The sequence below is a fragment of the Saccopteryx leptura genome, chromosome 1 (assembly GCF_036850995.1).
Source record: "Saccopteryx leptura isolate mSacLep1 chromosome 1, mSacLep1_pri_phased_curated, whole genome shotgun sequence".
NCBI lineage: Eukaryota > Metazoa > Chordata > Mammalia > Chiroptera > Emballonuridae > Saccopteryx > Saccopteryx leptura.
In genome coordinates this window covers 152,032,246-152,057,941 of record NC_089503.1, presented here as the reverse complement: position 1 = coordinate 152,057,941, position 25,696 = coordinate 152,032,246, and the positions used below count along the sequence as shown (strand labels likewise).

The following is a 25,696-nucleotide window of genomic DNA, read 5'->3' as shown; positions in this document are numbered from 1 at the left end:
GAGTATCTCTCCTGTGTTCATACATGTGCATTTATGCCTTGATAGAATGATCTTTCAAAACTCAGAGGTGTAAATTGAAGTTTTCTGGTATCATCTCATCGCTCCCTGTCTCATTGGCTGGGGCTGCCTTCACTAAACCCCACAGGCCAGGTGGCTGCGTTAACAACAGCAATTTATTTTCTCGCAGTTCTGGAAACTATCGTCCTGAATGAGGGGCCCTCAGGTTGGTTTCCGGTGGGACCTCCCTTCCCGGAGTGCAGACTGCTGACCTATTGCCCTGCTCACCTGTGTGGCTTTGGGATGCCCCTCGCCTTATATGGACACCGGTGCTATCAGATTCAGGTCCTGCCTTTTGACCTCTTTTAACCTTAATGACCTCCTTTCTGTCCCTGTCTTCAAGTAGAGTTGCATCGGGAGTCAGAATGTCAGCGTATGAATTTGGGAGGGATGCTGTTCCTCCGTTACACCCCCGCACACTTAACAACATATGAATGGGTTTCTTTCTGGCAGCGGAAGTGAAGTGCGTGTTTCTCTGATATGAACAAAGAGTCATTGTCAGATGAATGACACATGCCTCGCCTGTAAAAAAAAATGGTGGCAACAAATCAACGAAGCAGCAAATTATTCATTAGATGTCAATTGGTGTGTCTCTGCTTCTGAAAATGTAAATAAGATTTGTTCAAATCCCTATTCCAACCTTGTAGGAAAATTTTTCTTGTAGGAAATCTAAAAATTTCTCTAAACCCTCAGAAAGTGTCCATTTTCGTTGTCGTTCAGTCCTGAGCTTCCCGACATCAGAATTTTTTTGTTCTCTGCTCTGCCAGGCCTGGTGTTTGGTGTCAGGCTCGGACGTTAGCCCAGCATCATTTCATGGATGCTGACAGACGGCATGGGCTTCCTGAGTCAGAGACGGGGACTTTGTCACTCAGAGCATTACAGTCTGCGTGAGCACGAGCGTGTGGACATCAGTTCCCTCTGTGCCTCCCGTGAGGTCCCCCAGGGGCTGCGCGAACGGGTCCCAATGCATGCGGGCACACGCAGTAGGTGCTGTGCAGGGTGGGGGCCCAAGGCGGGGCACACCTGCTATTTTACCAACAGGAAGTTGGCCAGCCTGCCCTTTGTCCCCCAGGGAGCCAGGCCATCAACTGTAAACACACCCTGAGAGGCGGCCCAGGTGGACAGGTGTCAGGACTGTACCTTCTCCACATTCCCATTGTATAGAATTTAGTGGTGCCCCTCACAAAACATATGTCTGTGTCCTGTCTCCCCAAAATCTGTGCATCTGACCTTATTTGGATGAAGGGTCTTTGGAGGCTGCCTCGTGGAGACGGTCGCTGGGAATGTGGATGTTGAAGCCACTTCTGGTCAGAGCACAGAAGGAAGTAAGGAAAGCGTTGTCAGAAACTGGAGGGAAGGTGACACAGTGGCAAGGACCTTGGCCCAATGGTGACCCGCCGATGTGTAGAAAGTGGGACTTTGAAGCGTGAACGTAGACACTTAGCTGAGGAGACTTCCAAAGCAGAGCATGGAAGGTGCAGCTGGCTGTTTCCCTGTGGAGTAGGGTGAGTGTCAGAGTGGAGAGAGAGAAGAACAGACGCTGATGATTTGAGAACGTCTCAGTTGAGCCTGTCCAGATGACAAAAAAATATTTTTTTAAAGCTAATAGAAAAGCTAAAAAAAAAAAAAATAGAAGAGAGAGAGAAACTCACTGTTAGGAAAGTGCGCTGCGAAGAGCCGAGTGCCACTTGGGCATGCGCTCCCTAGATCTGAGCCCCCTGAGCAGAGGCCAGCGGGAGGTGCAGGGACCAGAACAACCGTCCGGGCAGTGCTCTCCTGTCTGGTGGCCAGGAGCCCAGCGCCTGCACGGAGACCGGCAGCGACTGCAGGGATGTTGTTTCAGCAGAAGTGCTGCCCTCTGGGACCAAAGAGGACAGAGACACAGAGGCCAGCAGGCCTGGCACAGGCTCCGGGGACAGAGCCCCGAGCCGCAGAGGACTGCTGTCAGGTCTGACGCCTAAAGGAATCTCACCTGCTGGATTAAACGTTCATGGTCCCGGGACCCCTTAATTCCTTTGCATTTCTCCCTTGAGACATAGCAAGGTTTGTGACATGCCCGTTGAACCACTGTGTCTGAGAAAGAGCTTGTTTGCTGGGTTCACAGACCCTCAGCTGGAGAGAGCATCTTGTCTCAGGACAGATCATTCCTAGTCACTCCATTACTGATTTAGGTGAGATGGTTTCTCTTGGACTCAGGGCACCTTTCTCCTGGGAGTCTCTGCTGCTCCCTACGAGTGTTCCCTGCCCTGCTGTCTTGGTGACTGCTGCCCTGGGATGTCCAGCTCACTGTCCTGCGTCCCTGCTCCTGCCAGTGCCCTGCAACTTCTGAGGCCCGGTTTCTATGAGACACGGGAGAAATGCATTTCACCTTTAGACAGTGACACCCTGTGCCTGCTCTGTCATTGAGATTCAGGCCTTCAAGTGTGTATGTGTGTGTATGTGTGTACACGGGTGTGCAAAAGAAAGTTTACAGTTGTGAGTACACAATACACAGAGTTTATCTTTGTATTATCGTAATCATAACTTGTATGTCATTTTCCTTATGGATAACTGCAAATCTACTTATATAATAAAATTTATATATAAACCTACACATATATATATTTAATAAAATTTAACTGCTAGATGAGAAAATGAACTCCATCGTGATTTCATGTCGTTATATGATCTGCCAGGGTCTAATTAACGGGGGAAAATGAGGTCATTATATACACAGTCACATGTGGCCTTCCCAGCATTAGATAGCTTGAAAGTCGGAGCAGCTTGACATCACCTCCCCAAGCATTTACCGGTGTCTTAGATAATTGGTAATGTCTCAGTAGCACCTCTGAGTTCTGCACAGTGGGGTGATGTTAAACTGGGATGAGAGACGCCATCTTTCTCAATGTTTATTCTAACTCTCTGCTTCATTTGCTCCTTTATTTTCTTCTGCATTTCATTTCCTCAAAAGTAAAGATGTGCAGCAGTACATCTGCAGTATGGGTGTTCAGGAGAACAGTGGCAGGTGTAGACCAATGTGGGTTGGTGCATCTGCACTGTGGGTGTTCAGGAGAAGAGTCGCAGGTGTAGACCTGTGTGGATTGATGCATCTGCACCGTGGGTGTTCAGGAGAAGAGTTGCAGGTGTAGACCTGTGTGGATTGGTGCATCTGCACCGTGGGTGTTCAGGAGAACAGTCGCAGGTGTAGACCTGTGTGGATTGGTGCATCTGCACCGTGGGTGTTCAGGAGAAGAGTCGCAGGTGTAGACCTGTGTGGATTGGTGCATCTGCACTGTGGGTGTTCAGGAGAACAGTCGCAGGTGTAGACCTGTGTGGATTGGTGCATCTGCACCGTGGGTGTTCAGGAGAAGAGTCGCAGGTGTAGACCTGTGTGGATTGGTGCATCTGCACCGTGGGTGTTCAGGAGAAGAGTTGCAGGTGTAGACCTGTGTGGATTGGTGCATCTGCACCGTGGGTGTTCAGGAGAAGAGTTGCAGGTGTAGACCTGTGTGGTTTGGTGTATCTGCACTGTGGGTGTTCAGGAGAACAGTGGCAGGTGTAGACTGGTGTGGATTGGTGCATCTGCACTGTGGGTGTTCAGGAGAACAGTGGCAGGTGTAGACTGGTGTGGATTGGTGCATCTGCACCGTGGGTGTTCAGGAGAAGAGTTGTAGGTGTAGACCGGTGTGGATTGGTGCATCTGCACCGTGAGTGTTCAGGAGAACAGTCGCAGGTGTAGACCTGTGTGGATTGGTGCATCTGCACCGTGGGTGTTCAGGAGAACAGTTGCAGGTATAGACCGGTGTGGATTGATTCATCTGCACTGTGGGTGTTCAGAACAGTCGCAGGTGTAGACCAATGTGGGTTTTGCTCCAGAGTATTCAAAAGGATTATTTTTTCTCTTCCTGGTAGCATGCATTTCTGGAAAATAATGCGCTGCGCTCTCTAGAGGGAACAGGTCCATGGGAGAGTGATTTTGGCACACAGAGAGGAAACTACTTTTTTGTCAAAGCGTCACCAGTGAGGCTTTGGTTCCTTTGGAGCCCTTGGAGGCATTTGTGCCCAGAAGGACGCGGGCACCAGTTGGGGGAGCAGGCCTTTCCTCCATCCTTTCTGTGTCTGAAATGACAGACCTACAGAACACTTGCCCAGAAAGCGGGATATTCCTTCCTGAAAGCACACATTAATGGAACTTCGATGGTGGTGTTAAGGAGTGCACCCTGCCTTCGTGTCTGCACACGTGAGTGCTGACCTCAGACAGCAGGAAGCAAACCACGAGTGGCAGGATCCGGGCACCCTTCTCTCTCCCAATGTGGTACGGGTTAGAGGACAGACAGCCGGAGTTAATGCTCTGTTTTTTCTGAACATGATTATCATTCAGAAAGCAGCATACAGGAGCAAAATAGCTTTGACAGCTCCCGCAAGAATCAGAGACAAATGACCCCTTTCCCTACATGTTCATCCTTGGACAGGATCACTTCCGAAGGGACACAACCCAGTTTTCCAGGAGCCGTGGTTTCCCTGCCGCCTTTGAAGACACCAGCTGCGCCCTTTCAGTCGACATTTCCTGGGGAGCCCACTACAGGTCTTCAATCTTCGACCTTCTAGGCAGTGGCCGGCAAACTCATTAGTCAACAGAGCCAAATATCAACAGTACAACGACTGAAATTTTTTTGAGAGCCAAATTTTTTAAACTTAAACTATATATACATTCCTTATCGAGGTAACACCCGCACGTGGTATTTTGTAGAAGAGCTACACCTGGGGCCGAAGAGCCGCATGTAGCTCGTGAGCCACAGTTTGCCGACCAGGACTCTAGGGGGCTCAGCAGCAGAGGATGCCACTTTCAGACCCTGCCTTGGAGACACAGAGTCCTCTGCTATCAGAAAGGACACATGGAGCTGAAGTGGCTTTAGTATCCCCAGAGGTGACATGTGGTTTGACAGGTCATGCTCGTGAGTCACACTGCCCTGTGCTCAAGTCCTGCCCTTGCCCTTGTCACCGTCCACCTGTGAGACACACTCACCTGGGGAATCTTGGGAGTCTCTGGAGGACAGTTACAATGCGAGCAGCCCCATCTCAGGGCTGCGCAGGAGGATGAACAAGACAGTGCACCATGCATCTGAAGGACCAAGCGTGGTGGTCCCCTGGCCCTGGAGAAGCACCTAAAAAAGCAGTAGCTACTGTCCCTTGGTAAACCGAGAAGGAAAAGAATTTCGTCCGATGAGTTATTTGCAAAGGGGCCCTAGATAATTCTGTGACAGATCTATAGCCTCAAATTGTAAATGTGGGCTCTGTTTTTATCTTTCTCAATAGGCGTTTTGAATTGCTGCATGGCGTATAATGTTGGGCTCCTGGAGGCGAAGATATTTCCCGGTCCTTCAAGTGAGCAGTTTGGTTACGCGGTGCAGCAGTTTATAAATCCAAAAGGCAACTGGTAAGGTGGTCTCTTCTTTGTGATCTCTGTAGAAACAACTATGTGTGTTTAATATGTGACACCAGGTGCTTTGTGCTCGTTCAGGTTGGTGCATGACTGTATTATTGACGAGTAGGTGTCAACTATTTTTAAATGAACCTCTCTTTGAGCAGTGGTAACTCTAAGACTGGTAATTAATGGGATGATATAATGCTACTTTATAAAACCACGGATAGAAAATTCTCTTTATGTAGTCTTTAGCAAATTCCTAATACTGGTTTTGACCATAGAAGACAGACAGACAGACAGACAGATATAGAGATATTTATAGTTTGATTTATTTATCTTCATTTCTTTTTCTGTACTAATCTGGTTTCTGTCGAGCTTTGTAAATCTTCATGTAGCTGATGCTGTTGCCCCTGAGCCATTTCTAGACTGTAGAATTGCTTCCTAAATTTTCTCCTTCATCGAGGCTCTGCCTACATTCCCTCAGCCTTCCTACCTCGGGTGGGAAGGGTCCTCACGAGCGTCCAGGCGAAAGTTACAAAGGTGCCTTTCTCTAGTGCATTTAGCATCTTTTATTTTTTTCCCAAAAGTGCCCCGAGTTTTTTAATGCTGTGTAATGGTTGCATTTATCAACAATCAATACATTTATATACAACCACTTTCATGGTTATGGAGCTGTACCCCCCATTGCTGCTCTAAGTTCCCCATGGTAATTGTAAAGATAAGCTCAGGTGATTCTGAACGTTGTTTAGGCAGAAGAGCTGTAGGTCTCCTTCTGCCAGAGCTGATGTGCGCTGGTGGACCAGAGTCCTGCCGTGGACCACCCCCATCTCCCTAACAGTGGCAGCAGAAGACTGCAGACAGTCCCCCAAGCTACAGAGCCTGGGTCCTCCAGAGCCCTTTGCAGTGATTAAACAGGCTGTTGTGGGCTTGCCAGATAAGAGCGGTCACTTATAACCTTTTTTTTTTCTTTCCGTGTGAACTTGGGTTTGATGCTCTAAAAAATGGATTCCAAGAAACATTTAAAATCCAAATTATTCACATCTTGGACCTTGGCCGTCTGTGATGGGGAGTGAAATGAAATAATCACTGGAGAGGGTACTGTGTCTCCCAGGGCGGCTTGGAAGAGGTGGATCAGGGGTTGGTCTTAGGGGACGGAGAGGAATAGGCTGCAGAGGAGGGTTAACCAGCACAGGAGACCTGGGAGGCAGTGTGTGCATTGCAGAAGGTTTGTCAGTCAGCCCGAAGGATGAGCACAGTCGTCGGAAACCCAGAGAGTAGCAGTTACTGTCATCCTTTGGGGTACAAGAGAGAGAGAGAAAAGAGAAAGAGAGAGAGACAGAGAGAGAGAATCTCTAACAAGTATCTAATTACGCTTTGAGAACCATAAAGCATAAGAAGATTACGAAGATGTTATGGCTGGTGTAGTCCGGCCTTGGAATCCAGCAGATAAACTTTCTAATGACCCCCAATTTTACATATCCATCCCCGATTCCTTCCTGAAGTGCAGACACTCGTATCACACATCTCCACTTTAATGCCCGATACACAGACATGTCAAACTCAGCTGAGAAGTAACGCATATCAGATGGTCCGTACCAGCGGAGGAGGCCAGAGCTCCTTGACTCCTCTCTCTCTCGCCTCCTCCACATAGCCGGTCCCTGTTGACATACCACCACAATACACACGATAACAGCCCACCTCTCACCACCAGCACTTCCCAGCCACCCCCTGCTGCCCTTCTAACCCCTCTTTACTCTCCTCACTGGCGCCAGAGTGAACTTTTTAAAATATGATCCAAATAATGTCACTCCCTAGCCTGGCCTGTGGTGGCTCAGTGGATAGAGCATCGACCTGGAATGCTAAGGTCGCTGGTTTGAAACCCCGGGCTTGCCCAGTCAAGGCACAAACGAGAAGCAAGCAATAAACAACTAAAGTAAAGCAACTCTGATTTGATAGTTCTCATTCCTTCCCTCCTCTCTCCTCTTTCTGTGAAAGTCAGTAAATAATGTGTGTGTTTTTTCAAAATGAAAATGTCACCCCCTATTAAAACCTCTGTGGCCGTCCACTGCAATTAAAATTCTCTAAAAGTTGCTTCATGGTCTGGCCTCCGGCGGCCGCGCCCACGTCCTATTTTATTCCTTCACCTTTGTCCGCTGTGCTCCAGAATTTGGGCTTCCGTCTGCCCCTCAGGTGCACCCAAGCCGTTCCTGCCTCGAAGGTTCCGCACCTGCCTTTGTCCTGGAAGGAGCAGTCTTCCCAGGGCCTTCCCTTGGCTGGCTGGTTCTCCCAAGTCTCGGACCCCCTGTGTCCCCTCGTCTGTCTAAACTAGCACTCACAGCACCTGCTGTCCCTCTCCAGCCCGGTGTGCTGACTGATGTTCTGTATGGCATTTATCACTATCTGAAGTGGTCTTTATGTGTTCTATGGTCATTATCTGTCTCCTTCCTTGCCTCTGGGTGTAGGGATGTTGTTCTGATCACTTGGATGTCCTCAGAACCCAGAGTGCTATCTAGCACAGACCAGAGGATCCATTATCATTTGTGGAAGGACTGAACGAAAGTCCTATTTCCGAATGATTCACCCAAGGAACTCTACCAAGGGAACTAGAGTAGACTGACTTAAGTATGAACTGAACGAGACCTGAGACTCTCTCTGATGTCCTGCTTCATGAGCATGGCCTTGCCAAGGCCAACTGGCCATTATGCTTGAGGCTATTCTTTGAAGTGACAGTTTTTCTGGGACAGGGCCTGCCTCTAAGAGAAAGGGTCACCAACAGTAAAGATGTATTAGAGGTGATGGGCCTGGCCAGGATTGTAAGGAGACTCAGTCGCTGGCCACATTGCAGGTTGGAAGTTGGGTAAGACCCAAAGGGACAAAAAGTTGACAGGAGCCCAGTGGGCCGAGGCCTGGGGCAAGTGAGAGGCAGCCATGTTCCTTTTCTCTCTTCAGCATTCCCTGTGAGCACACACATGCTGGAAACAGTCAAGTGTGCTAGCGTTCATGGTGACGTTCTGGTGCGGAAAGGTTATGTGAGGACCAGGGACACCATGCTTCTAAATCCGGCCTTGGCCTTCACGTGTCTTTCCTGGAAGATGTCTAAACACAAAAACAATGACTGTTAGGACACAGGGTACCCCTCTATCATTGTCTGGGCTGGTGCTTTTAACCCTGGTGCAGAGCCTTCCGGTGGGTGTTGTGCTGGGTGGGTTTTCCCAGGCCTAACCTCCCCCCCCCCAGCCCGTATGTGACCACCAGCAGGTGTGAGTGCCCATCTGACCTGAGGGCGAGCCCACGGAGCCGTGCCAGGCAGGGACGGATGAAGGCCGGCCTGGCATGCTGGTCCTCCCCCGGTGTGGCTTGTGCAGCACAGGGCAGCGTATCCGAGCCGGGGCCTGACCGTGTGATGTGTCGCAGGCCGGGCACGTGGGAGGCGCAGAGTGCGAGGCGCAGACCTTGCAGGTTAGGTGCTGCCTGGGTGGCTATGGACACCACAGTTGTCAGCCACTTCCTTGCGTGTGCATTTTTGTGTCACTCACATACTCATTGTTACGAGCCATTCTCTCTTTTTAAGGCTTGGGAGGGACCCCAGAGGGGCAGGTCCCCTCCTTACATCTCTCTCTCTGGCCTGGCCCCACCTGGGTGACTGCTGCAGAGGGTAGGGCTGTGACAGGACCAGGCGGCCGGGTGTCCCCACGACAGGGCTGAAGCAGCCAGGGGTGAGGGTAGCTGCCCTCACAGTCCGCGGGCTCCGGGATGTCACGTGACACCTGCAATCCAGAGCTGCCTGTTCGTGTGACCATTGGCACCGTGCCTTCTCCTCTGCTGATTTACGACAGCTCTATGGACGTTGCAGGGGCCGGCAGGTGTGGGGAGGACTGTTTAAATGTTAACCTGCCTTCTGATACCAATCACGTTCATCTTAGGCACAGGAAGGGCTATTGCTATGAAGTCTTTTAATAACTGAGTTTTTCCCCTTTAGCTCTAAAATCTATAATACACACACACACACACACACACACACACACACCTTTGATTTTGCTCCTCCCTACTGCTTGTCCGTCTGGAAGCTGCTGTTGAGGGGCTATCTCTGCTCACGTGGATATTCTTTGCCACCTGTCTTGTGATCCCCAACTGCATCCGCAGCCCGCTCATTCTTCCCGACAGCTTGGTTTAGTCTGAGTTTTCTTACCTCGCTCTCCACTCTCTTGAAAGTAACAATTTTGCTGTTCCCTATGGCCCCTGTGTCTAAGAATTTACAGGCATGGTTTACATGGGGATCGATGAGATTTTAACACAATCTTTTACTGGTTTTATGTATTATGCTATTGTTGCACCGAGGAATTTACTCTAAAAATAGTGGTGGCATGGCTTTGAGAAGTCTAGAGGCTTTGTCATGGTCTTAAATGAGCTGGGTGATTTTCAGAGCTGGTTACTCCCCCCCCCCCAAGCGTAGCCCAGAGCACCCCTCAGTCCGGAAGCAAAGTTCCCAGGCTGAGTGAGGGTTGTCTGCTTGGGCGTGTCCTCATTTTACACACAGATTGTTCGGCTGCAGATGATGCAATCCTTATCACACAGTTGCAAAAAGGATGGGACGTGTTTAAAATCATTTCCTGGAGGCTTGTGGTTTGCACACTGGCCAGTCTGTTTGTCTTACCGAAGGCCCAGCCCAAGAATAATCTGAGCTCATTTTATGACTCAAACACCTTAGAGCTTGTGTGACGAGGACTGTCTGTGAATTGGGGGTACTGCTAGGTGCAGAAATGTGTTGTTTTGCTCCAGCAATGGCGGGTGCCTGCTTACGACTCCCTCAGGAAAGAGGGGACTGGGATGAGCACGTGTCATGGCCAACAAAGTAATGTCATCAGTACGTGAGCTTAAATTAATTTTAACGTTTTAGTAAAGAAATTATTTAACAAAGCTCTATGTCTGTTGTAAATACAACAGATTGTAAGAGAATTTTAGATAACAGAGAAAATGTTCAATTCTATAACAGACATCAAAGATAGTCCTATGGAATGTTGGTGTTAACAATACCTGGTATTTATTGAGTAGGCCTTCTTTGCTGAACACACGCTACTCCTAATGCTTCTAAGAGCATTGTGAAATCATCACCCCTTTTACCAATGAGGGGACTGAGGCTTAGGTGAAATAGTTTGCCTCAGATTACAGAACTAATAAGTAATAAACCTAGGGTAGATTAATGCAAAACAGAGATGAAATGCCCTACAGGCACATTTTTATAAATATCCAAGGAAGAGAGTGACATAATGTAGTTGACATATATAAAATAATATTTCAGTATAACTTTTGTATAAACCTTATAACACATCAACTCCAGTATTTTGAATGGGAAGTTCTGTCACACAAAAAGTGTTGCCTGGGCAGGGATGACAGTGTCTGTCTTCTCGTTCCTTCGTGCAGAGGGCTTTGTCAAGAGCCCGAGCCTGAGGGGTCTCACTGTCAGCTCCAACACCAGGAGCAGAATGACCTTGGGGAAGTCGCACCACCTCTCTGGAACCCAAAGAGAGTGTCATTTCTGCCAGATGGGAGGGCATTGAGCACCTTGAGAGAGAACAGAAGTAAAGCCCTTCAAAACCTAAGCCACTGCGCGGTCTCTCATGAGCTCCATGTGTAGGTCACCAGGAAAGAAGTCAGGGGTTTTGGTCATTGGCTCTGCCTGCCTTCCTTCCCTCCCTCCGCCCAGCTCCTCAGTCCCCCTCTCATCCATCGTGGGTTCGCTTCCAAGCCTACTGGTGCACTGTGGTCCATTTCTTCTCCGTCTTGGCCATGTGTGCTATTCCAATCCCCTTCCCAGAATCACCATGCCTTTGTTTTTCATTATGGCCTTGCAGTATAAGCCAGTATCATCCTTTATGTTTCTTTCTGAATCGGAAATTGTCTTGCCATTGGGTTGTCCAGGCAGTGCCATGTCACACGCTCACTCTGTTTATTCCCAGGGTTTGTGTTTAAATCCAGGACATAGACATTCCCTTTTGTTCTTCCATTTCACTTTCATTATTGTCACTCTAATTTGTTGTTCTGTAAGGGCATTAGACATTTGCCTATAATAGATTCTTGCCCTTTTATCCTGAGTCTGAAAAACTCAATGTACTTTTTTCTTCTTTTTTCAAGTGAGAGGAAGGGAGATGGGGAGACAGACTCCCTGATGAGCCCTGACTGGGATCCACCCAGCAACCCCCATCTGGGGCTGATGCTCTGTTCATCTGGGGCTGCTTGCAACAGAGCTACTTTTAGCACCTGAGGAGGAGGAAGTTAACATCCTCAGTGCCTGGGGCCGATGCACTCAGATCAATTGAGCCCTGGCTGTGGAAGGAGAAGGAAGAGAAGAGGGAGGGGGAGGGGTAGAGAAGCAGATGGTCGCTTCTCCTGTGTGTCTTGACCAGGAATTGAACCTGGGACATCCATATGCTGGGCAGATGCTCTACCACTGAGACAAACAGCCAGGGCCAAAAACTCCATACAAGTATTTTTATAAATAATCACTATGCTATTGGCATGGAATTCACTATTAATATAGGCACACAATGTGGCGTGTCTCCTGTCAACAATGACTTTCTCCAGGCCAGCAGTAAGGACTGGCTAAATTGGGTCCCAAGTGTCTTCTAGAACTCTATGGACCACCTTGGTGTTGATTCAGTTACATTTGTACCCCATAGTTGTTCACTTTTTCCCACTAAGTAAAAATCATCTTTATGGCTACCCTGTTTGCATGGTTGGTGTTATTATCACAAATAAAAGTCTGTCATAGAAAAAGCACTCTTAGTATCCCCTGCTCTGACTTGCTTCGCCCTTCCGCACTCTGAGCGCAAATTTGTGTGGACACCTGCAAGCACACACGCACCTGTCTTTTGTGACTAGCGTGTGGAGGAGGCCTGCTGCCACAGAGTGTCTGAAGGCGGATTTTCAATGACCTTCAGAACCCTGCAGGCCTCACTATTTGTCTGATCACACTGAGCACCCCTCTTTGTGAACACATGGATGTCCACTTCTGGGACAACGCTCTGTACAGCAGCGAACACACACACACACACACACACACACACACACACACACACACACACACACTGGGACAATGCTCTGTACAGCAGCGAACACACACACACACACACACACACACACACACACACACCTACCTTCCTGGTGGCTCGTTGTCTGAAACATGTCCATCCATCTAACTCCATCGGAGAAGGGATCTAGAGAACACTGCAAGGCACAGGTGGAACCTCTTGGCCATTTTGTTTATGGCCCATGTGGCGGGAAAACAATGGGTACCTCTCCTCTCGCAGAGTTCTGTGTGAACTCAATGTGAGGGGAAGGCTCAAGGGTTTGGAACCAAAGATCTAGGCTTCATCGCCAGGCGGGTACTTCCAAACAGCTCCTTAATAAGATAACGGGAATAGCTACAACACTTGACCTCATGGGGAATTTATGAGTGTCAAAGGGGTTAATAATGCCTGTAGAGAAGCGTTTATGAACTGAAAGCAGTTTATACACGTTGTTGCTCCTCCAATCCTTATTCTTGTTAAAACCACCACCTGCCAATGCATCTAGTTGACAGACCTGGAGCAGTTACTGTCTGCTGCTGGGGCTCCAGTGCAGATGCAAGAAAAAGGGTCCTTGCGCTTTCTGTCTGTCTGACTGTGGCAGCCAAGATTGAATGGGGGAATACAATAAAAGAAACAAACAAACAAAAAATCACCTGCCAAAAAACCTAGTTGAAAGGTACCACTCATGGGCTTTGATTTATTTATACAAGTGGGTGTCTTGAAATCACTTCTTCTCTCCCCACTAGGGCCCAAGAATGCAGAATTTATACCATCATAGAGTTTTAAAACTGAGTATCCTGGCTTTTGAGTTTAACTCCAGGTCAACGGTTGCATGTTGGATGAGTCAGCGTAACAGAATCTGTTTTTATTGATTCCCTTGCTTCCAGTGCAGAAGTGAATTCCCAGGGTTTTCAGGAGACAGAGCAGTAAACTTAAGGTGTTTCAGGCAGTAATGAGGTTGGTGGACTCTGCACCCAGGGTTTCCCCGTCCTGTTGTTGGAGGAAACAATCTGGTAGCCAGAGAAGTCTGAGGCAGTATAATGAGGCTTATATACTCAAACTGCCTTTCAACAGACACCAAAGAGTTTAAGTATTAAATTCATAATAGCCATATTTGCCAACCGAGAGCAAAAAAATGACCTCTATCTACCTGTCTTCCTCCTTCCAGAGACACACGGTCTTCTCAGGAGAGTTCTTTCTGTCCTAAGTTCCTTGAAGGTTACAGTCAGGAAACACGTGGCCCTGTGGAACGGGCCGACACCTTGTGTTGTCAGTGGCTCGGGACTAAGTGATATAAGGAACGATATTTCTATACCATAGGCTCTGAAATGTCTCGTGTTGATGTGGTTATTATGTACAATAGGCTTCTAATTCCAAGTAAGATATCCTGTTGGGTTTCTGAGATACACCCCTGATGTCCTTTTACCTCAATAGCTTGCTGCACTGATAGTACTCCCTTATCTGATGTGGAGCACTTACTGCCCTTCAGGTTCTTAGCCAAAACCCTGCAGTCATGCATGACTCCTTTCTTTCTTTCTTTCTTTCTTTCTTTCTTTCTTTCTTTCTTTCTTTCTTTCTTTCTTTCTTTCTTTCTTCTCTTTTCTTTTCTTTTCTTTTCTTTTCTTTTCTTTAAATTCTCAAGAAATACTGGTGGGGTGGCCCTTTCTTCAAAATGTACCTAACATAGGACATCCTCGCCATCTGCCCTCCCACCGTCCCTGTGGGAGTCCCCTACTCCCCCCTCTCCCCAAATGATGGCGATTGTCTCCTAACTGCCTCACCTTTGCTCCAACACCGTCATTCTCAAGAGGGCAGCCTTTGAAAGCCTCCTAAAATATGTCAGATCACATCACGACTCCACTCGAAGCCCTCCAGTGGCCTCTCGTTTCACTCAGGGAAGCTGAATCTGTACACTTCCATCCACGTGGGTCTGGGACCCGGCCCCATCCCCAGCCTGACCTCACCGCCTTTCTCTTCCCTGTTCCCATGGTCTGGTCCAGCCACAGGGCTTTTGTACTTGCTGTTCCCACAGACTGGACTCCTCTTCCACCAGAGTCTTATGGTTTACTCCTTTAGTTTCCTTCAAGGCCTTGCTGAAATGTCACCTCCTCAGGGAGGCCTTCCCTGACCATCCTAATAAGCACCTCAGTCCCCTCCACACCTAGCTCTGTCCTGTTCATTTTTCCACAGAGCACTGATCACCATCATCATGTGTCTCACTAACTTATTAAATGTATTGTCTTCCCCCCATCCCAGAATGTAAGCTCCATCAGGCCAGAAAGATTTGACTGACTTATTCATTAATGTATCGTCACTGCCTTGAATCAAGTCTGGCCCGTAGTACATTTGGCCGCCTTCACAGCTACAGCGTCCCAGGTCGGCCACTGCACACGGCCAGGGCTCACTATCCATATGAGAATGGCTCCCCCTGGAGTTGTGCAAAATGTCAGCTCCTAGGATCTCCATACGTGTTAGATAAATTAAAGAAAACATGTTTTGCCTGACTATTTTCAGTATGTCTGTCAGTAATCCTGAGAAAAGTCACTGGTACTGAAAGAATACTTGGGAGAGGTTAGAGACTCAAGACCAAAGGAAGGTATTTATCACAGCCCCAGGTTGTGGGTTTAAAACGACCCACACCACCATAAATACTGTTTACCAGCTTGGCAAAGAACTTGACATTCCCGTGGAGGTGGGCAGATTGACTCTGTTTGGGAACTCTACATAATCACTATTTTCCCACAAGGTTGTTGAGCAGGAAGGGTTATTTTAAGCAGTCTGGAAAACGCCCAGATGTCACCGTGGGGAAGAGGGGACATGTGTATCTCGGATTCCGTTTGGTTGGAGACAGGGCACACACACTGTCCGTGTGGCCTGTCCATGTGCTGGCGCCGAGGTGGCGTCCACGACCTTGCAGGGGCTCTGCCCCATTTTGCAGGGTTCCCTGCTCGCTCTTCCTGTCCCCCGCCTTCATGACATTCTCTCTCCACGTGAGTCCTTCTGCTACTGCTGGCTACATAAAATTTTATGCCTAAATATACCAGCCTCCCCTCTTCTTCCTGTCTGATCATTGAAGGATGTTCCAGTTCCTTCGGAACAGTCACTGTGATGTCATGGCCTTTCCCTACAAGGATGCGTTATCAGGAACCAGGGTGTCACCCAGACCCTTGGGTGGGAGGGACAAGGGCATCTGCTGGGAGCAGCCCCAGCAAAGGACACATCCTCCATAGTCACTGGCATGACCAGGCGGCTGCTTACCAGTGTGGCTCATGATATTTGGAGGATGTGTCACATAGGGCAAGCACTCCCTTGCTGTTCTTCCCCAGTTACCAGAACAGTCTGGTTTTCCACTGTTCACTGTTTTCTAGTGTTCAGAGCTTAAATGGGACAAAACTGTTAGATCCATGTGGCTACTCTGAGAGACTGTTGAGAACTGTCCCATCTTTCTTGTGAAGTGGCGCACACAGTGCAGAGCCTTGCCTTTCCTCCTTCCGGCCGGATGGATGGGGGCCGTGCTCCCCCAGGGCTGGTGGGAATGCCGGAACCCCTCCTGAGCTGCTGCTTGTCAATCCTGACTTCCTCCTTGCGGTGGAGGAGGTGTCCCGGAGACGATGAGTCAGCAGGAAACGGCCAGTAGCCCTGTGAGCTTTGTCATCGAGGAGGCCGGCAGCTAGTGGTATGGCTTTGCTGCTGAAACCTTCGGGGGAGAACTGGTTCCATTTAGCTGAGATGCAGTTTCTGCCCTACAGTGCCTTTTTCTGGGTGGGTGGGGGCTGGGACAGGATACTGTCTGAACACATCCTGTGCTCACCTGCATGTAGACAGGAGAGCCTGGCCCCGCAGCAGCGTGGGTGCAGGTCTGCATCCCCTCCTACACCCCACGGTCACAGCCCCCATCGCAGTGAGCAGGGCCTGGCTCTCCGTTTCCAGGTTCTGCTCCTTGGTGGTTCTGCAGCTGAGCCCCGATGCTCAGATAGGCTGCCCAGCCTGGGCCCATGCCAGGCCTTGTTGCCACTCAGAGGAGGGAGGAAGGACTGAGGGTGAAGAGTTTGGGCCTCAGGGCCCGCTGCCCTTGGCTCTCAGTAGGGCTGTGGACACGAGTCCGTTGCTCGTCTGTCTCAGTGGTTCCGTCTGGAAAACGGACACAAACTCCTCCCAGGCTTCTTTTTCTCATGAAATTCGATCATGTTTGGAAAACCTCACATGTGGGCCCAGCTATCTTAAGATTTGCTGGATTAATGTCTCTCCCCAGCATGCTGGAGAGGAGATCCATCCGTCCTATCATCGTTTCCTGCTAGAAGGTGCCCTCTTGGTCCCTTCAGGCCCCACATCAGCTTCTGCTGGGACCACACAGGTCGCTGAGCTGCCGGCATGGGGGGCTGGCTCAGGAGCAGTGGCCACATGGCCAGTACGTGGACGCTTCCTCTCGACTCCGCGAAGTTCTCTTTTATTCTTTTTTTTTTTTTAACTTTAACTGGGATAATAAGAAGAGAATTAACCATTTTCATTTCTCTGCTTAACTTCTTTTCAACCAGGAGAATTCTTTTAAATAATAACGTAGAATCATCTATTCATTGGCTTGTTCGTTTGTCTTTCCATCCATTAGGTCAACTAGCTGTTTCTCGGAGCTCCAGCACCGGGCCCAGTCCTCACGGACCTTTCTTCTCTCACTGGGGACTTAGTCAGTGGGCGAGCAGTTACAGGGTCATGTGATAAAAAACTGGTCCAGAGAAAAGTCAGAGGCTAGGGTAGCACTCAGCAAAGCCACCTCGCTCAGATTCAGAAGTGCCTGAGGACTTCCTGGAGGAGGTGGTTTCTAATGGGAGACTTATGTAAGTATTAGAACTACGCCAGACAGGACACAGACTGCATGAAGGTTTAGAAGCAAGAGAGACTCTGGTTCAGTGGAGGAGCTGAGTTTACCAGGGCGGAAATGGGGAATTTGGGGAAGGTGCACCGAGAGAAACAGAACTGGAGGGGTGCGTGAGAGCCCTGTATCTCTTTATGTCTTTCTCGTACTTTATGACGCGTCCTACCCACAAACGGCAGAGGTGGTGCATGCCGCCCCACATGGGGGATGAGGACAAGGACTTGCACAGACGAGGCAGAAAGGCAATTCTCACAGTACAGAGTCTTCGAGACTTTCCTCATGTCCTCTGAGTTGTCGTGGATCTGACCAGTCTGAGATGTACTCAGATCCACGTTTCCCATCCTGGGACCGATTCTCTCCCTCTGTTAAAAAGAATGTGGATACCTTACTAATATTCATCACTCAGATTTCTTTTTCCAACACCTTAATTCCACATGCCAGATATTATTGTAATCCTGTCTGCATTTAATATGTTAATAGGCAAACTAAACTAAATTATACACTTATAAGAGGAAAACTCTTTCAACTCTAACTTTAATCAAAGTTAATTGAATTGAAGTACTCAAGAAGGCTTTATAAAATATTAGCTTGAGTCTGACCCGTGGTGGTGCTGTGGATAGAGTGCCGACCTGGAACTCTGAGGTCGCTGGTTCAAATCCCCAGGCTTGCCTGGTCAAAGCAGATAGAAGCAACTACTACGACTTGATACTTCTCTCTTCTCTATCCATCTCTCTCCCTTTCTCCCCTGTCTCTCAAAGTCAATAAATAAAATCTAAAAAGAAGTGTGTGTGTGTGTATATATATATATATATATATATATATATATATATATATATATATATATATATTAGTTTGAGACTAATTATGTGAGATGAATAAGGGGAGAAACTTAGTACTGAACCATTAACCATCTCTCAGAGTCATCCTTGTTCTCCTGTTCTGGAATATTCTCGTTGGTCCCTCTGCTGAGAAGGGTGACTGCTACCTCTGTCCTTTGACCATTTTAATATTGGTTCCAGAGGGGAACTTACTCATACCTTTTCATTCATTTGTATCATTATGGTATTAGTTGTCACGTGTTTTCAATAGTTTCACTAGATTTACTCAACAGACGTGGGCCTTAGACTTTTAAAAGTCTTCCTGTAGCGCTTAGCATGTAGCACATGCTGTTTAATTGACAACGATAAACTTTTGATACAAATGGCTTGTGAAGAAATTTAAGTTTCATTAAAGAGATAAACTAATCCTTCCTAGCAGTGACAAAGGAAAATTGCTAAGACAAGTATCCTTTCTTCATAACTGGCTGTCACTGAGCAATTGACCTGTGACAGTTTCTACCAGACTGCCACGTAGACTTTCTCTGTCCGCTCTTCCGTGGTCAGAGATGTTGGCTGAGTGATTCTGCGGGGAAGCCCACGGTCTCTGGTTGCAGAAGCGCAAACGGAAGTGACTCTCCCCGAAGGGGCAGTGTGAGCAGCAGCCTCTGACCTCCACATCCTGTGTTCTGGCCGTAAACATAGCACTCTGTACTGTTTGCGAAGGTCTGACCCCATTATAGAAATGATAAACGTAAAGCCAGTGAGCTGTCTCATCTGCTCCCTAGGCCTAGACAACCTGGAAGTTCTTAACGCGTAGAAAGCACTCGACTAACATGAGTTTTTGCTTTTTGCTCCTGTTCCCTTCTTTATGGGGAGGCTGACCACTGCGATAGCCACTGGCCATCCGTGGCTACTAGTGCTTGAAATGTTACTTGTCCACAGTGGTTTGTGCTCTAAGTAGGAAGTACACACTGAGTTTCTTTTTTTATTTACTTATTCATTTTTTAGAGAGGAGAGGGAGAGACAGAGAGAGAGAGAGGAGAGACAGAGAGAGAAGGGGGGAGGAGCTGGAAGCATCAACTCCCATATGTGCCTTGACCAGGCAAGCCCAGGGTTTTGAACCGGCGACCTCAGCATTTCCAGGTTGATGCTTTATCCACTGCGCCACCACAGGTCAGGCCACACTGAGTTTCAAAGACTTAATTTGGAAAAAAAAAATAAAGAATGTCAAATAGCTCATTAAAATACACTGCATGGTAGTTTCTATATACTGAGTTAAATAAAGTATGTTATTTAAATTAATTTCAACATGTGGCTTTACTATTATTATTATTAATATTAGGGAGAGAGAGAGACAAACAAACAGGAAGGGAGAAAGATGAGAAGCATCAACTTGTAGTTGTGGCACCTTAGTTGTTCATTGTTTCTCATATGTACCTTGACCTAGGGGCTCCAGCTGAGCCAGTGACCTCTTGCTCAAGCCACCGACCTTGGGCTTCAAGCCAGTGACCTTTGGTCTCAAGCCAGCGACTACGGGGTCATGTCTATAATCCCATACTGAAGCTGGTGAGCCCGCGCTCAAGCCAGCAACCTCGGGGTTTCCAACCTAGGTCCTCAGCGTCCTAGGTTGGCGCTCTATTCACTGTGCCACCACCTGGCTGACAACATAAGGTTTTCATATTATTAATGTAACTACTAGAAGATTGTAAATGACATAGGTATCTGATGCTGGTGGTTTGCATTAGGTTTCCATTGGTCAGCTGTGCTTTCAAGAGACCTCCCATGTGCTGGAACAGGACCGCTGTATGTCAGACATCCAGCCAGACATCGATCAGCAAAGAGGAAAGGAAAAATGATCAAATTGTAGCCATACAAACGTGAGCTATTCACTAGTTAAAAATCGAAACTAGATGTGTGTCTCCACTGCTCTGTGATCTGGTCTATCTTTAAGACACATTAGCTAACATTTCACATTGAATAAAATAAACCCCTATTTCTAGGTTACTGGTTGGCTCACCATGGAGCGGCTTTCCGGAGAACCGAATGGGAGACGTGTACAAATGTCCTGTTGACCTACCCACTACCACATGTGAAAAACTCAATTTGCAAAGTAAGTTGTAATTAGCAATGTGATAATTTTTTTTTTTTACAAATAACAAAACCTGGTTTGTTGTATACACGATTGAAAAGTAACAAAACCAATCACAGTTCTGTTTTAAAAAAATACCAGCTTTTATTGCCCCTGCCCAGTTAATGGGACCCAATTGTATCTAAATTTCCAACACAGTTTGAAGGCCTGATGTAATAAGATGTGTCAACAATGTACTGTCTCCTGGGCCATCTACCTCCAGATAGGAACCAGTTTGCACCAACATTTAGGATGATTTTGGATTATTTACAGAAATCTGAGTTTACCCACATCTCTCTCTCTCTCTCTCTCCCCCTCCCCCTTTTTCTCTCTCTCTCTCTCACCCTTCAAAACAAGCCATGAAGTCTAGACATGTCAGTCTTTGGACAGATCTCAGAGGTACTATATCTAAATGATGTCCTTTTAGTAAAAACAGTCACGATTTGGAGTTATCTGTAGTTGTTTGGAATTGCTGTTGTAATTGCCCACATCTCAAAGACTCTCTATGAATGTAAAAAATTACAAAATGCCACTGGAAACCTAAGTGAGTCATATTTCCACACAGCGCTTCCTGATGCAGGCAAAAAAATAAAAAATTACTCAATTCGATCATCATCCTCATTCAAAAGAGCCAGCACTGAGGAGTCCCAGAGTCCTGAGGAATTGAGGGGTGTATTAGGAAAGTATAGTGATGTGGAAGTCGAAGGAAAGAAGAGATTCAAAAACAGTGACTAAGACTTAGAAACAAGGGCGAGAGTGTTGCTGACACGCCTGTGTCTCCCTGACCTCCAGAGTCATTGCTGACGTACAGCAGGGACTCAGTAACCTGTCTTCAGTGAAATGGGCCAGCTGTCAATCATGTTAAAGGCTGGAGGTGGAGGGTACTGTGACTGAGGGCAGAGGCTCGTCTTGTTTAAGGAGGGTGCATGTGATTGAGATTCGTATTCTTGAAACATTGTCAATACTCATCATACACATAGAATACATATAAATTCTAAACATAATAAAAATATATACAGGCCCTAGCTGGCTACCCCCAGGTTTGAATTCTGGTCAGGGCATGCAAGAGAAGTGACCATCTGTTTCTCTAGCCCTCCCTCTTCTCTCTCTCTTTCTCTCTCTCTCTCTCTCTCTCTCTCTCTCTCTCTCTCTCTCTCCTCCTCCCGCAGCCTTGGCTCTATTGGTTTGAATGCATCGGCCCCAGGTGCTGAGGATGGCTCCATGGAACCTCTGCCTCAGGTGCTAAAAATAGCTTGATTATGAGTATGGCCCAAGATGGGCAGAACATCAGACCCAGATGGGGGTTGCCAGGTGGATCCCAGTTGGGGTGCATGCAGGAGTCTGTCTCTCTATCTTCCCTCTTTTCACTTGGAAAAGGAAAAAAAATACACACACACACACACACACACACACACACACCCCTAATGTTTCATATTACCTCTCGCTTTTGAACACCCATCCCTAATGTATTCATTTTATTTTTTTAAAATGACATACATGTACTGACATATTATCTTCCTAACCAAAAATAATACATTTAGCAGAATAAAAACACACCTAGATGTTCTATTGTTTTCCTCTCTGCACCCCATATCATCGCATCCAGAGGATAGACCCGACATTGTGGATGGGAGAACGTAGACAAGGAATTTAGGGGCCGTGAGTAGAGAGCAGGTGCATGGAGGAAGGCCGGCCTCTATTTCAGGAGGCGGAGTAGTGAGGAGAATCAGGAAAACGGCTCGGTGGGGTCGCGGGGCCCAGGGAAGATTTTTCTCATAAAAGGGAGGTGATCCTGTTGGCTGGGAGAGAGGACGGAGGAGGTAAACGGGAGTTGACAGCTTGTCAAGAGCTGCACTGTCCGAATGGGATCCCCAGCACCTGAGGCATCTGAGAAAGGGTGTTCTCTTCTCTAAGAAGCGAAGGAAGGATTCCTACGGCGATCCTCGGGCAGATGTGCGGAGAGGCTGAGCTCACACTTCCAGGGTGACACGCTGTTCACAGACAGCGAGGGGACCTGGGTTGCACTTGGAGGCCTGGAAAGAAGGATAAGGTTTTAGAACGGTCGTCCTGGGATGTGACCAGATAAATGAACATGGCAGAGATTGGGGAGCGTGAGGTCATGGTGTCACTGAGGAGAACGGCAGTGTTCAGCAGCTCAGGGACAGGCACAGCGGATGGTGCTGGGTCAGAGGCAGAGACGGGGTTGGAGAGATTTATTTATTGCTGGATGGGCCTAGCCTCAGGATTTCCTTATAAAATCTTCTCACTGTTGCTTTGAGCTGGATTCCACCATGTGGCATCCTACAATTACACCGTAAGGATACTTTTTTCTGATACATAATGAAGCATTAGATAGTTGTCATGACCTTGGAAAGGACAAGGATGTCAAACTGGAGACCAAATGGTGTCCTCAGGTGTGTTTTGTGGCCCGGCACTTTGAACATTTAACATGTAAATGCCTGTAAGTTATGCCCTCTCTGGACCCCACCCCCAGTAACTTACACCTTCAGCGTCACACAGATGAGGGAACCATTGGGTCACGGAAGTCCTCTCGCAGCCTTATGCTTGGTCAACTGAGCTTCCGGGTGTTTGGCACTAAATTCAGGGCTTCAAATAAATGTGTGTGTGCAAGGGAAGTTTTTAAACAGCTTTAAATAAGTGGAGAACATTTTAAAACTTTTTTTTTTATTTCCCTTTGAAAGCTTCCGTCAGCATTCCCAACGTTACCGAGATGAAAACCAACATGAGCCTGGGCTTGACTCTGACAAGGAACGTGGGAACCGGAGGATTTCTTGTGAGTATTTGCTTTTCAGATCTCAGTCCTCCTCAAGGATGTATGAAGTCAGTCTTTTTCGGCCTCCCTCCTATGACAACAGATCGTGAGGTTTAAATGTTAGAGTTTGCTTTATGACCAGCCGTGGGCTATCCACTGTGAACTAACAACCTGGAGATGGGCAGGCTTCTTAAGACACTCAGCAAAGCCATTGCCCCGGAATGTTTGGAGAAGGACGAGCAAAAGGAACACCATATTTTTTTTTTATTTTTGCATTTGAAAAGTAATGCGTGGTCTTTTCTGATAACAGTGGAACTCTGGGTCTCATTTCTCCTTTTTTTTTTTTTGTATTTTTCTGAAGTTGGAAACCGGGAGGCAGTCAGACAGACTCCCACATGCGCCCGACTGGGATCCACCCGGCATGGCCACCAGGGGGCGATGCTCTGCCGCAATCAGAGCCATTCTAGCGCCAGAGGCAGAGGCCACAGAGCCATCCTCAGCACCCGGGCAAACTTTGCTCCATGGAGCCTTGGCTGCGGGAGGGGAAGCGAGAGACAGAGAGGAAGGAGAGGGGGAGGGGTGGAGAAGCAGATGGGCGCTTCTCCTGTGTGCCCTGGCCGGGAATTGAACCCAGGACTCCTGCACGCCAGGCCGACGCTCTACCACTGAGCCAACTGGCCAGGGCTCATTTCTCCTTTCTATAGCAACACTCAAGAGAGGTCCTGCTGATTCCAAAAGCAGGTCTCAAGGCTGAAACGTACTTTTGTTTTTAATCATTTCCCCTAACCTTTGGCTAACCTGATACTAGTGAAGGCATGGCTCAGTCTCTCATCTACTTTCTCGAATGCTGTGAAGAGATATCACAGATCAATGAGATAGAATACCTTCCTGACCAAGTGGTCTGGCCACTCCATGGGTTAATAACTTGCATATCCAAGTGCGCTTTCAAGGGAATTAGAGAGTTGATGTATGCAAGTAGAAGAAAGTGGAAATTTTCCAAAAGAGGGGAGCATTTCTGAGCTTAGCACTAACCAAAGAGATAATATAGGAAATCGTTGAAAAGATTTGATGATATGAAAAGATTAAAATCATTGCACACACACAAAAGAAGTTGAAAGGCAAACAGAATTCCAGTTTGAAATCACCCATCTCCAGCAGCTTTTACAGCTGTACCCTACTTGTACTATTGTCGTATTAAAATAGTCCGAGAAAGCTTAACTTGACATTGATTACACCTAGGACATGCTAACCTAAAAGCCTATGTGTATAACAGGAGTCTTCTAAAAATGAATCAATTTTGAGCTACGTCATTCTACTTGCAAGAATAGATACTTAGTATTCAGACAGACTTTGTACTGCTAAGTAAATCAAGTGTTGCTTTTATGTATTGCATCAGTGCATAGATGAATGTTGTCATGAATCTTCCTTCATGCTTTAGGATATCTCTAAATCCTTATAATAGGATTGCTTTCATCTTTTTTTTTTTTTGACTTATTTGTTTTTAAAATTGAGTAAATTCAGAAAGAGAAATATATTGAGACTTATGGATGACAGAATGTGCTTCAAAGTTTTTCACCTGTAATTTCAGATAAAGTAAAATAAAATCCCAAGAGAATTTGAGAGATTAACCATGTAGCGAGCAGAGAGGGAGGGAAGAAAAGAGAGAGAGATGTATGGGAGAGAGAGAAAACAGAGGAAGGAGGAGGAGGAGGAAGGGGAAGGAGAAAAAGAGGAGGAAGAGGACGAGGAGGAAGAGGAGGAAGAAAAAGAAGGGGAAGAAGAGGAAGAGGAAGAAGAAGAAGGAGAAGAAAGCCAGTTTTTTTTTTTACATGCCTAAGAGACCAACATCTTAAGATACTCAAGAATTATGTGGAAAAGACGAACAATCATCACATTTTTTTTGAAACTCCTTAAATTCTGGGCTTAAAGCGGGAATGTATTTCTGGCAGTAACAATTGGCATATTCTAATTTCAACTTCTTAATGCTGTTTTCCATCGCTTTAAAAAATTTTTTTTGAATACTTCATGAGTTATTATTTTGCAAGGTGATTAGGAAAAATACCGACTTGGGATTGAGGATATAGAAATTAATCATTGGTATCTGTTCTTTGGAAAAACTACCAAAGGCATCAGTAATGATTTCGCCCTAACTGGCAGAGTGAACCAGTTTTTTAGGGGGAAGCCCAGCCTGTTCACCAAGCGTGAAAATGGAACGCAGCCGCTGCCTTCTCTTCCGAGACGCCAGCAATTAAACTGGGTCAGATAAATTTCCTTTTATGCTTCCAACTGATTTTTGCAAGTCCACACTTTCTGTTCGGTTTTAATCTTTGGTCTGCAGCTTAAAGGTAAACTTGTAGCTGCTTTTTTAAGATCTTGACTAGATTTCTTCTTTCCCATTGTTTTCTTTTATATATTTAATATTATTTAATCTAGTCATTCCTGTGGGGTTGAGTCCGTTCTTGGCATTGCGGGCGTGCCGAGAAGGGGAGTTTGGGATTGGGCGCAGAAGGGGAGCACACACGATGTGGGCGAGAAGACAGGTGTCAGCCTTTATGACCGAAGGCTTCAGAGAGTGGAAA

At 47.2% G+C, this 25,696-nt stretch overlaps 1 protein-coding gene and 1 non-coding gene across 3 annotated transcripts in view; both read left to right on the top strand.

The window, feature by feature from the left end:
• Positions 1-25,696, top strand: part of ITGA2 (integrin subunit alpha 2) — an 89,472-nt gene that overhangs the window by 15,039 nt on the left and 48,737 nt on the right. For both annotated transcript variants that reach the window (XM_066377848.1, XM_066377856.1), the window contains exons 2-4: positions 5,353-5,473; positions 20,217-20,326; positions 23,047-23,138. In XM_066377848.1, coding sequence (XP_066233945.1) covers positions 5,353-5,473; positions 20,217-20,326; positions 23,047-23,138 — 323 coding nt within the window. The remainder of the gene's footprint in view (positions 1-5,352; positions 5,474-20,216; positions 20,327-23,046; positions 23,139-25,696) is intronic.
• LOC136389806 (small nucleolar RNA SNORA31) lies at positions 13,024-13,155 on the top strand. The gene has a single exon (XR_010748376.1). It is a non-coding gene; the product is annotated as a small nucleolar RNA SNORA31 (small nucleolar RNA).